Genomic DNA, 13,436 nt, shown 5'->3' on the forward strand with positions numbered 1-13,436 from the left:
ATTCTCTCCCTACCCCCCAGTCTAATTGAAATGGTCTCTGAAGCTGTGTGGAAGCACAAACCTGTTTATGAACTTGTAAAAAGTCTGACAACTGGCAGAGTTGTGCACAATACCAGCTTAAATGTGACCAAAACCACATGAATCTCACCCCACATAAAGAGTAAATGCATTATATCTGGAAATGTGTGGATCATTTTTTTTTCCTGACTTTTTTATTTTCAAATCTCATTTTGGCAGTAGGCATTCACCCACTGAAGTCTTGAAATCACTGTCTGAGATCTTTTGTACAGCGAAGTCTATGCATCACATCTTAAGCCAAACAAAACACCATTCTATAAATGCTTGGACCACAAAAAAGATCTCCCACTGATTTTACATAGCTTTATGTACTTATTTCCCTTTTTGCACTGGGCACTACTGAGGCATGACTCAAAGTATATTCTCCTCAGAGTGTTGGTGTCCTATTTCATAAGTTCCAAAAACTTGGACTTGAACTTAACTCACACTCAGTAAAGAGTTACAATGGACTGCGGTGTACTTCTAAAATAGCTCAAAGTTAGCTGAGATGAAATCCCAATATGGACAGATAAATCATGGCTGCCTGAGACTCACCTTGACAGGTCTTGCCATCCTCCTTTAGCTTCAGGCCGCTGGGACACTTGCAGTAATAGCTGCCAATGGTGTTACAGCAGGAGCCCTCACAGCCACCATTAGTCTCCTCACACTCATTCACATCTGAGAGAGAGAGAGAGAGAGAGAGAGAGAGAGAGGAGTAGATACGAACAGAGAGAAACAGAGAGAATTTAGATAAATATAGCCGACAGTATCTCAGCCTCAGACATTCTCAGCTGAAACCATGATACAGCCAATGCTAACCAGGGGGTTGTAAGAAGAAATGAAAACGCAACTCCATTTTAGGCTGACTCCTGTATTTACAGGCCAAAACCAGTCATGCACCAATTTTATGTGGATTTATACTCTCATCCCCAGATGCAGCCTTCACATAGATTTCCATCCATGTCCCAGTAACATTGCAGACTAAACATCATGGGATTTAAGGCAACTCACAATAACTCTTTATACACTCCTATGGGCCATGTAGAAAAGCAGATGTATTTACAATGATATATTAACAAGAAAAAGCTAATTCAGTGCCAAACAATGTTGGATGGAATGCTATTATAGTAACATCTTCCATATACAACAGTTTGGCACAGCATTCTGCAACCTTTTCAGGAACTCACATCAATAGTGATGGAAAAGCAAGACCAGCAAACCAAAGAACCACAACTGTCAGCTTCCTTTCGTTTAGCTTTTTGACTCGTGACCTTTTCCAAATGGAGGCTTGCTAAATGGCACTTCTCTATGGTACATCCAACTTTCCGACATTAGCATTTTGCCCTACTTAAAAAATTAGGAAAACATCTTTGACGTGAATCTTTTTTTTTATATGAAAAATGATCATGCAACACATAAACAAATTCTTCTTCCCAGAAAAGTAGCTCTTGCTCTTGCCATGCATTCCAATTAGACACGATACTTTAATACTTTGATGTGCTTCTCGTGACGTTCTCTACGCCGGCTGCACGAGTTAACCCAGAACAGCTGAGGGAATACATGCCTGCACTGAAAACACTTAATGAGAAACACCCCTCATATCAAAAGTACTGATGGTACAGTCCAAACAAGTCCGTGGGTAAACAGTGGCCGGTCACCTCTGATCAAGACGATGGGAACACACACTCCAGCCCCTCTGTTTGCTAATGAGAACTGTGGCACTAATAGATGAGTTCACCTCACACCCACGCGCAGCTGTCTAACCCCAACAGATCTCTGTCATGGTGAATGGCAATGTGTCTGGGCAATAACATGTTGACTTTGGGATAATGCTTTGGCTGCCTGACACAGCAGACAGGCTTAACGATTACACAGGACTCATTCTTCTTTATGGGCTGAGATGCTCTTGACCTCTGCCTCTCTGTTGCACTCTCCCTCACTCCATCCCTTTCTCTTCCTTTTTATCTCTCTCTCTCTCTCTTATTATTATCCCCCCTTTCTTTATCATTCACTAACTCTCTCTCTCTCACTTCCTCTGGGTGATTTACACATGCAGTCTTGGGGGCCGTGTCCACATGCTTCTCGGCCCGCTGTAAGCATGATGCGCACAGTCAGCATGACCCAGAGAATCTGTCTCCCAGAAGCCACCCCGTCTCCAACCCTTTTAGTCGCCGCTGTTGGACACATAGACTGTATATAAGTATAAGTATGTAAGTATATATACTCTTTTGATCCCGTGAGGGAAATTTGGTCTCTGCATTTATCCCAATCCGTGAATTAGTGAAACACACTGAGCACACAGTGAACACACAGTAAGGTGAAGCACACACTAATCCCGGCGCAGTGAGCTGCCTGCAACAACAGCGGCGCTCAGGGAGCTGTGAGGGGTTAGGTGCCTTGCTCAAGGGCACTTCAGCCGTGCCTACTGGTCGGGGTTCAAACCGGCAACCCTCCGGTTACAAGTCCGAACCGCTAACCAGTAGGCAACGGCTGCCCTAAATATACAGTCTATGGTTGGACATGTCAGCACACGAGAGAAAACACACATGTTTGCTCTATCTCTCACACACACACAAACACACACACACACTCTCACACACACACACACACAAACACACACACACACTCACACACACACACACACACACAAACACACACACTTCTTTATGCAGCGTGCTCACCATCTCTCACAGACAAAACATTTCTGACCCGAGACAAGACTTATCGCCTTGTTATTGTTGTCTCTGTTAAGGACTCCGGCCAAGTGGCGTGCATAAATAATCACGAAGGATTGTAAACAGTCAGACTCGCATGCTACTCGGGAGTGGTGTTGCAAATGCACTGTTTGATGTCTGGAGCGCATTGCACTGACGCAGAGGCCGATGGATCCCGCCGAGACCCTCCAGTGGGCCAATGCAGCTCAGCTCGTTGGCCCTCGACACGCACACTGCAAGCTCTGCTGCAACACCGAGGAACTACTCACATTCACACACCATCTCCCTCTCAGCGTGTCTGCATGTGTTTATGTGTGTGTGTGTGTGTGCGCTACTGACTAAGAACAAAATGTACCACACATGGCGGCCAAAACAGTCCAAATACACACTCCAACAGGGAAATGAGACCAGCATGTTTGTATCTGTAAATGTGTGTGTGTGTGTGTGTGTGTTTGTGTCTGTGGTTAACCTCAGTACACCACAGCAGTTCACTCTCATGTTCTTTGGGAGGTAAAGGTGCTCAGTGTACCTTTCCACAGCAGGGAAGCGCGTTTGATACATGAGCTGCAACACATCTGAAACACGGACTAATTTGCTCTCCGGGGGAAACCTGTGTCTTTTGGCCCTGCACAAGAGCAGAGGTTTCAGACCATATACTGATCTGGTGGCAAAGCTTGAACACAGACAGGATGCAATCAGGCTGATGGTTGAGAACCAGCCCCACAAATCTCTTCGTCTCACGCGTCTCTGCTCTCCATAGGAGACGCTCTCTCCGTTTCTCAGGACACGTTAGGAGAAAAGCAGATGGCCAGGACTGCATGCTCTCAGGTACAGTGAATAGGAACTCAGCTGCAATACAATGAAAAGATATTTTTAAATGACTTATGGCCACACTAGGCTATACTATACTGGAAATGAATTAATGATATGGGGAAAGAGTGCAATGCACTAAAATCTATTCAAATATAATGACAAAATGACCGAATCAACTTAATTTGCTATTCAATTGCCGTTACAGTGAATCCTAACTGATTTACTACATCAAGACTACTTGAAAGCTACAGACTCCAAAGTACACTGAAAGGCCAGCTATCATATTATCAGTAGCCTATACAACCATGTGGGCAGAACTTGGCATTGATAAATGTATGTGATTCCTTGAGAATAAAAGCTTGCAAAGCCTTGTTTTATTTGATGAACTGATGTCATATCGAACAGGAAATGTGTCTATATTTCTCTAAACACAGAAGGAAGCCTGCCGTCACATATTGTGGCCAGATACAGTAGTTAACATCTGAAAATGTGTACAGCTTCTGAGCCAAACAAGTGGATAAATAGTGTCCATATGTTTGACACAATAATAATAACAAACCTAGTTCAAAGCTTTTCATAATATTTATAATACATATTTTTTCATTTTTTCCCATGTCTACTAATAGGATAGACATCGGTTAGGTTAAAGTGGGAACAAAAGTCAAACGTCCCCAATCCCCAGACGGTCAGGTAGTAGGCTAAACGTCCTGATATGTCTGGCACAATGAGCCCATATTTCAGTGCTGATTTACAACAGGTATGTGACGGGAGTGAAAAACGCCTTCCTGTTTCGTGACATGCGAGTTGAAGAGAGACTAACTGAGCACCAGGAGCAGACGAGTGAGATTCAGCCATGTTCCTGCTCAAACGGTGGTGAAGGTGTTTCATTTCATGATGTCCACCGATCCAACCCAATAGGCCAGCTGTCACTGAGCCACACGCTGCTCTGATCTGGCCCACACGCGGCACAGATCCGCTCCAGTCTGGTTGAACCTGAGAAATGAATAGGCTTGTACAGCCCAGCAGCTGACGTGAGGCCAGTAAAACATGTAAGTTACAGCTCTCGGCCGGTCCACTGAAGCAGGGAACAAGCGCAGAAAAGAGCGGACAGCTGCTCTTGCTCTTCCAGGCGAGCCGCTCCACTCGTTCTACCTCCCCGCGCCATAACTCTTCCTCCCTCCTCTCTCGCGAGGCCCTTTTTGAATTCGCCCCACACCGCGGAGACCGGCGAGGCAATCAATTCTGATCTTGGGTAAACACAATGCAGCCGCGGCCGCGTTCACCGCCGGTGGAAATCCTGGCACCGTAACACTCCTGGGGCGCTCCGTATTTAAATACAGTGAGGCTTTGTCTGTGTAACTTAATAGCATAGCATAGCTTCCCTGGCAGCGAACAGCCCAACAAATCCAATCTAATCTGATTTATAGAAAGAAATGCGTGTGAACTGCTAGGAACCTCAGGAGTAATAGGTATCCGTTTCATTCGTTTTTGATACGGACTGATTGCCTGTGGCTCTGTCTCTTCACAGGGACAAGTGACTGACCTCAGGACTCATAAAAAGATTTCCGTCTTTTTCAGTCACATCAGCAGTTCCTTACATCCAGAGGGACTCCAAAGTTCCTTGAAATCATCTTCCTCTTCTCTTCTTACACACACACACACACACACACACACTGGACTGAGTGATAAAGTTATGTTCCTCTATGAAAATCTTCACAGAGGACCAAGAATTAGTCCCGCTGGCCCACTGGCAGTACATATTTCTATATATTTTCCATACTGTCCGAACCTGGACCTTGCCCAACATCATCACTTGCTCAAACAATCCCCAGGTCGACCCCACAGCATTGAGCAGGAGTGTGTGGGGGTCAGATCCACAGCATTGAGCAGGAGTGTGTGGGGGTCAGATCCACAGCATTGAGCAGGAGTGTGTGGGGGTCAGATCCCCATGGGTCTGTGCCTGGCTTTTGATGGAAGAGACAGCCGCTGAGAGACTGCAGACTGTGAAAGACATTCCAGTCCGGTAGACAGGCCGTGAAACGACACTCAGCTGGAGAGGGAGGGGAACAGCGCGCGCGCGCGTACACACACGCACACACACACACACAGACAGACACATGCACACACACACATCACCCCCAAAGGGCCACTGTCAGTGACCAGCGCAGGATATTGACTCCTTCATCTGTGGTAAAGATACACAGTCCCCCAAGGGCAGGCTCAATTAACATGTGCACCTGCACTGTGTAAAGGCCGCAAGGAAACTAAGCCTCCATTATCACGCACACGCACACGGAGACACACACACACACACACGCACACACACACACAGACATGCACACAAATGCGCACACACACATTGTATGCACAGTATATCGCGCATCAACATGTGGAGATTTGTTACTTAGTAACTTTGTTTGTAGCAGAAAACAAACATCATTTTCAACACTAGAAAATTATGACAAGAGTGAGAGATAAGCTTTGGCAGAACATGAGGCGTGGTGACACAGTGATGAGATTAAGTGGCCGATATCCGAGTGGTCAGACGAAGTATTGACAAGGACAGCTGGTGTCATTATCCGCATCCTGGAAGATTCTAGAAGCCAAGAGCAGACCACACCCAGAGGAATAAACACATCCATGGAGATGTGGACAGTCTGGCTGATTATTACCGATTACAGAACTAGCGCTGGGCCTGATCTTGTTCAGGGCAATTTGTTAGGAATTTCCATGAGATGCATATGAGCTTAATCAGTCGCCTCTGGGTTTAGTCCTGTGTGGTATGAGCTGGGAGGTGGTGGTAATTTGTCCATCATCACTAACCCCCAATCACATTAAGATAGAGGAAGAGGAAGAGGAAGGAAAGAGAAAAGGAAAAGAAGAGAGAGAGAGAGAGCAGAGGGGAGTGATGCCTGCCTGCTAAAGTCATCCATGGCTGGGGCAGGGAGGGGTTAGAGTTGACAGGCCTCGGGTGTCTCCTTTCCTTGGATCTCCTCTTTTAAAGGCTCCCCATGCGCAACGTTAATACCCTGGCGGAAATCAGGGTCGGCTCGGCCGCCAGGCCAGGAAATCGCTGGGACCGGTAGAGGTGCAGCCCAACTGACCAGTCTCTCTCACCCTGTCAAGGCCTGAGCAGGTGTCAAGATATTGGCTTTGCCGACTTCTGACTGGGGTCTCCAGAGGTCTATAAAAGAACCGCAGAAGGTGTATTTTCCCCCACTACTGGCAGACAGGAGCTAATTTTACACACCTTTTAAAGTGTGAGTGTGAGAAATGTTCGTCTCTTGTTCAACTCAGGCACAAATCACTCAGCCACTAGAGGGCACTGTTGACCCTACCCTCGCCACCCCTTTGTTCCAATGCATGCGTTTGACACAGCATGATCACTGTAATTGCTTCTACTTCATGTTTTAGCATATCTGGCAATGTGACCAGAAAGGCGAAACAGACGTCCATGCTGAATGGCCTGTAGCCCGCTTATCTAAAGCCTACTGCCTCTCCCGCTGACATGTCAATCATCCATCAGAAGAGACGAGGGAGGGGCGGGGCAGCTACAGCTCTCCACAGCACATAGATTAGATTAGCAGACATATTACCTCAGCCCGTTTGGGTGGGTGGACAAGGGCGTCTAATGTGTCTGTTGGCAATTCTAGAAAGATGGGAGGAGGGGGAGAGACGTGGAGGTGTCATACCCCGAGCACAGGGGCTCCCTTACAAAGGAGAGCACCCCTTCGAGCCGGCCAGTGATGACCTACACAGACGCGGGAATGAACTGGCACAGGGCACGGGGCCAGTTTAAGACAAACAAGGCTACTGTTCTTACGTACTGTTCGTCAGGTCATGTGGATATTCCACAATTTAATCATTTTAATGTTCACTTACAGGTAGCCGCTTTTTCCAGGAATTTTTTTTAAGCCTGCTGGGATTTCTCTCCAGCGTTTTACAGTTCAGGCACGTCTGGTAGTTTCATTTGCTACGGTTCCGCGGAGAGACGACTGTACTAAATTAGCAAATATAAATATAAAAATCGATGTTTGCCTTGGACACGTGTCAAACCTAGCAACCTCTGAAATCAAGAGTGGGTCGCCTGGCTGCTTCCAGGGGGGAAACAGGCTTCACCCACGCCTGACTCCAAGGGGTCGGCTAGCACGGCCCGCTAGGTGGGGCGCTGCTCCTCCACTGCTCGTCTGGAAAGTGCTTCCCCAGAGCCAAAGCCCACAGACACGCTCTGTGTGTGTGTGTGTGTGTGTGTGTGTGTGTGTGTGTGTGTGTGTTTGTGTGTGCCACACTAATCAGGCCTGACACGCCACATCCTGTCTCCGCAACTGTCCCATGAAGGAGCCGCTCAGCGCTGCCAGGGCCATCGTCCATGGCCAGAGAGTCTGTGGCCGCGGGCTAAGCCCCTATGGCTCCCTGAGCGCTGGTGCTGTCCCATCACCCTCCCTCGTCGGAGAACATGGCTTCCTCTGGAGGGGATCACTTACCTGTTGGGCTTGGTGAGATGAGCCAGAGCAGGGATCATTTAAAGAGCCAGAAACTAGGACTGCTGAGTCCTAGGAATTTTTGAAAAGTTACCTGGCATGCATTATATGGCATACAGTAATGCATGAATACGACGGAACATCACAGATGCTGTTTTGGAAATTATAATGACTGACTATTGACTGTGGAATATATCATAATGTGAAGTTGTACAATTACTGTAATTCCATAGTACAACAAAGCTATAGAATACTGGGCCTATTTATAACTGTCTTCTGATCGAGACCAAACATATGAATTTGAGAAGAACTCAGTGACCCTTCATCCGAGTGTAACATTCTCATGACCATATGCGGTCTATGTTTATTGATTCTTCCAATATCAGCCTTAGATATAAAAGACACGGATCAACTTTAAAGGAAAATGAACCTTTGAAAATTCACCAATGAACCTCAGACATGGAACCCAGTTCATATCACACAGTAGATTCCAAAATAGGCCAATTAAATCATATCCCCTCACGATTGTAACGTCTTTGATTGGACTTTGATGAGGTTATAATAGGCCTGTAAATGCTAGCCAAGCAGAGGGTTTGGCAGGCAGAGGGGTGAGCTAATAAGCTCTCTAATAAATCATGCTAGCCGAACCGGAGGGGAGACGTCGGAGAGGACGTAGAGATGTAGCCTAGTCCGGCAGAGGTGCACAGAGTACGCATCAGCTTAGAGTCACGGAGAAGTCAAGTCAACCTGAAACTGAAGGACATCAATCTTTCTGAGAGATTCTAAGTGTTGGAAGACTTTTTACTCTGCTGCAGGTTAATGGTGAAATAAATCTCCAGACAGCAGGTAGACTTTAGGTTTTAACCATTTTTCATAGTGTTCGTCCAAAGAGAACTGTCACCGTTTTAATGTATTGAGTAGGAAAAGAAGGCAGTACTGCATCACAGTAGCCAAAATAAATGTCATGCAGATGTGGCAAGGTACTTAAAGTCTGCCACGTGCATTAGGTCTATGCGTGTGGTGCGTAATTATACCACATGTGTTGGTTTTCTGAAACACTGTCCAGCTAATGGCATTTAGAAACATCCCACAGAAGATCAGGAAACAACAGATTTCAGTGTTTTCTTCTGGACCTCTAGAGGGAACCAAACACCAGTTGCACAATGTGTTTATAAATGAAATTAGTGTATGAGATTACTGCATTCATTGTTTCATGTCATCAGCTATCGTTTGAAATAATGTCACTGTAATCCAAATAAACCAGTTAAATGCAAACATGCAGACCTGAACATAAGCATTGAAAACACACACGGAGGTCGTTATTGCAAGATAAACATGCTGCCAGACTGTCACGACAGGGTGTTACGCTCACTGCTCTCTCTTCTTGAATCCACACACACACACACACACACACATGAAAACACACACACACACACACACACACGCATGAAAACACACACACACACACACACACACACACACGCATGAAAACACAGACACACACACACACATGCATGAAAACACACACACACACACACATACACACACATTTGAGCACACACACACACACATGGAAACACACAGAGACACACACACACAGAGAGACATAGAAACACACAGAAACAGAAACACACACTCTGACATCATACACACTCACATACCAACACACTTACGCACCATACACACACACACACAAATACATGATACGCAGTGCTGCCTCAAAAAAACAAAAAAACAACTGTTTGCCATCACACTGACACCCCTAACTGACCGTGTGACGAGTATATAATGGTCCAGACACAGGACAGAGGGCGCCCGGTGTCGTCTCTCATCACAGAAACGAGACCCAGGACAACAGTGTAGCGGCGCGGTACACGACGACTGGAGCGCAGTCAAGAATGTTGCCCCCCAAATCACAGTTCAGCGCGGATAAAAGCACTTCCTGCCCCCTCCACCCCCCAACCCCACCTTCCTCATGTCCCCACGCTGCCAAACTGTCTCCTGGGGCCGGGGAACACAAGCGGACCTGTTAGCAGCGCTGCTGACACTGGAATGCCAGCCACCACCACATCTCTGAACAAAACCAAGTGTTCAAAGACCTGAGATGACTTTCTCCCCCCGACCACCCCCCCCCCCCTCCTTCAAACCCCGCTGGCCTCTAAGTACATCAAAAAGCTTTGCATTAGCTCAGCTGCTTTCAATCCCATGTGGAGATAAGGGTCCTGGCCCTGATTAAAGGCCTTGAATTAATTCCCCAGGTGGAAGATATCCAATATGCCACTGGTGTTAACGCTGACAAAGAAGGCAATGTCTGGAGCAGCAGCGCCGCTTTCCTGATGATGCTTCGTGAAGGACGTAAAAAGGCCTCGGTCAAATTGTTGCACATGCAAGACCTCGATACAACATTACACAAATCTAGGGTTTATGGAACTATGTATTACAATCATACATATAATGTAGCAGGACAAAATGGGACATGACATGATGTGGAAACAACACAAAATCCAGATTAGTATGTCATATAGATCTTCATATTAATCTGAAATGATCATTTCCTCCATTTATTTCTTTGGATATATTTTACATTTGCGCCGCTTACATTGCACTCGGTGTAATGACGATTCACTTTACCATTTACCTTCAGTGTCATTCACCATTTCTCTTTCCTGCCCCTGTGCTGATGCAGGGTTCACTTTACTGATCTTGCGCTGATGCAGGGTTCACTTTCCTGCCCTTGTGCTGATGCAGGGTTCTCTTTACTGCCCTTGTGCTGATGCAGGGTTCACTTTCCTGCCCTTGCGCTGATGCAGGGTTCACTTTACTGTGCTGATGCAGGGTTCACTTTCCTGCCCTTGTGCTGATGCAGGGTTCACTTTACTGCCCTTGTGCTGATGCAGGGTTCACTTTACTGCCCTTGTGCTGATGCAGGGTTCACTTTATTGCCCTTGTGCTGATGCAGGGTTCACTTTACTGCCCTTGTGCTGATGCATGGTTCACTTTATTGCCCTTGTGCTGATGCAGGGTTCACTTTACTGCCTTTGTGCTGATGCAGGGTTCACTTTACTGCCCTTGTGCTGATGCAGGGTTCACTTTATTGCCCTTGTGCTGATGCAGGGTTCACTTTACTGCCCTTGTGCTGATGCAGGGTTCACTTTACTGTGCTGATGCAGCGTTCACTTTACTGTGCTGATGCAGGGTTCACTTTACTGTGCTGATGTAGGGTTCACTTTATTGCCCTTGTGCTGATGCAGGGTTCACTTTACTGTGCTGATGTAGGGTTCACTTTACTGCCCTTGTGCTGATGCAGGGTTCACTTTACTGTGCTGATGTAGGGTTCACTTTACTGCCCTTGTGCTGATGCAGGGTTCACTTTACTGTGCTGATGTAGGGTTCACTTTACTGACCTTGTGCTGATGCAGGGTTCACTTTACTGATCTTGTGCTGATGTAGGGTTCACTTTACTGACCTTGTGCTGATGCAGGGTTCACTTTACTGATCTTGTGCTGATGCAGGGTTCACTTTACTGTCCTTGTGCTGATGCAGGGTTCACTTTACTCCAGCTCTTTCTGTTCTCTCTCTGGCAAATGGTTCTTATCATACTCTGACTTATAGATTAGCATACTGATGTGAAAGAGCTGTGGGGCAGTGGAACAGCGAAGACAGTTCAGCCACAAATTGTGCCCTCATGCCTCCTCAAAGGGAATCTTCTAGAATGTTTTGAATTTAGTCAAAAATGCTCACCATTGTGCTGGCCAAAGCATATCTGGCACTCAGCTATCCATAACGAGAAAGACTAAACGAGCACAATGAGTCAGCATTCTGTATAAATAGGTACAATTTCCATACAAGCTGTTTTGAAGCCTATTACAGTAAAAAAAGGGGGGAGAATGGTCGGCGCTCTTTGTGATGACGATGCTGAACAAGACATCTTTCATGTGAAGCCGTATCAAAATAAGCTCTATTTCTGTATACTCTGCAGACTGAATGACAGTCTGTACAAGGGGAAATGATCATTAAGTGGCTTCCTGTAATATACATGAATAGCTTGGTCCATCATGTGAATGTGGCTGTGACACATAGCAGAGGGAGGTTTACAGGAACCCAGCACAGGGGTCACACATGCGGCTGGTCAAAGACATCGCTCAAACGCCACTCACATTTTCCCCTGTGTTTTCCATTTGAAACTGCATTATCCATTAATCCCTGAGGCAAAAAAAATGTGACATACATCACTTGCTACCGTAGTAGCCTTGGCAATGACTACTAAGGGGTCTGTGAATGGAATCACTGACTGGAATCACGCAGAAGAGTTGGAGGTGATTCAAATTGAAACAACGGAGAGAACGCGTTCAATCATCTTACATGGGTACGGCAAAACAAAGAGGCAGGCAATAAAGTAAAACAATGGTCTCATTGTTGATGTTTCCTCAAAAAAATCAGTCAAATGAATGAGGTTTACTATTCACCAATTGCAAGAGAGCACTATGCATAGCCTGTAGTCACCAGAGACACCTTCATCTTAATTCAAGTCTGATTTCTGCAATCCTTTCAGGCACTGTGGCATTGTAACATGGAAATGACATGGAAAGACAACTGGCATTTATCTATGAATTCCATAGCCTGCGACCAGAGCATCTCGGGTTTGTAGAGAACAGAGCAAAATGACAAATCTCAGAGGTATTTCCTATATTATATTACCTGATGTCTTCACCTAATCTTCAACATCTGTTCTAGCCAGTGAAAAACCAAAGAGAAAAAGGGAAAAACGCAACAACACAAGCTCAACATCCAGCTGACAGCAAAACCCAACTGGGCAGTCAGGGATTGTTTTTTTGCAAACAATTTATGTTACCGAAATACTGGGCCAAGCCGTCGTTGATTTATGGTAACAAAATGTAAGAATTTTATCCTGTTGTTTTAAGCTGTGTAAAATAGCAAGCATTTCCTGAAGTTCTTCTTCGTTGACTTCTGCGACAACATAACTGTCATCTTATAATAAATGGCCATGCAAGTAGCACCAAAAGGAAAGTGCAAGCTGAAATGCAGCTATGGCAAGTCCTTATGTTCTTCTAAAGGATTGTTACGGGAATCACAGCCTCTTTCATCACTTTCACACGCCCAGGGACAGTCCCACACCATCAGGGCGGTGGACTGTCCGTCCACTAACATGACCTTTGACCCTCCTTCACTGGATATGGCCCTTTGTTAAGGCCGCCCTGTTTGCTCAAAGGAAACGACCCCGTTTCCTCCGGTCAGAGGCTCTCCGTATTCTGCAGGCGTTTCTGAGAGACAGATACCAAGACACTGAGAGAGCAGCTCAGGCCCTTTTCAGATCAATGCCTCGCGATGCATGAAGGCTGAGCTGCTGCTG

At 46.1% G+C, this 13,436-nt stretch overlaps 1 protein-coding gene across 1 annotated transcript in view; it reads right to left on the bottom strand.

The window, feature by feature from the left end:
- The window catches only part of megf6a (multiple EGF-like-domains 6a), a 128,936-nt gene that overhangs the window by 98,455 nt on the left and 17,045 nt on the right, over positions 1 to 13,436 (bottom strand). The window contains exon 5 of the mRNA XM_076277017.1: positions 613 to 735. Within this exon, the coding sequence (XP_076133132.1) occupies positions 613 to 735 (123 nt within the window). The remainder of the gene's footprint in view (positions 1 to 612; positions 736 to 13,436) is intronic.

The sequence above is a fragment of the Alosa pseudoharengus genome, unplaced genomic scaffold (assembly GCF_046254945.1).
Source record: "Alosa pseudoharengus isolate Yale_2024_CS ecotype anadromous, Long Island Sound unplaced genomic scaffold, YU_APseudo_1.1 YU_APseudo_1.1_scf_9, whole genome shotgun sequence".
NCBI lineage: Eukaryota > Metazoa > Chordata > Actinopteri > Clupeiformes > Clupeidae > Alosa > Alosa pseudoharengus.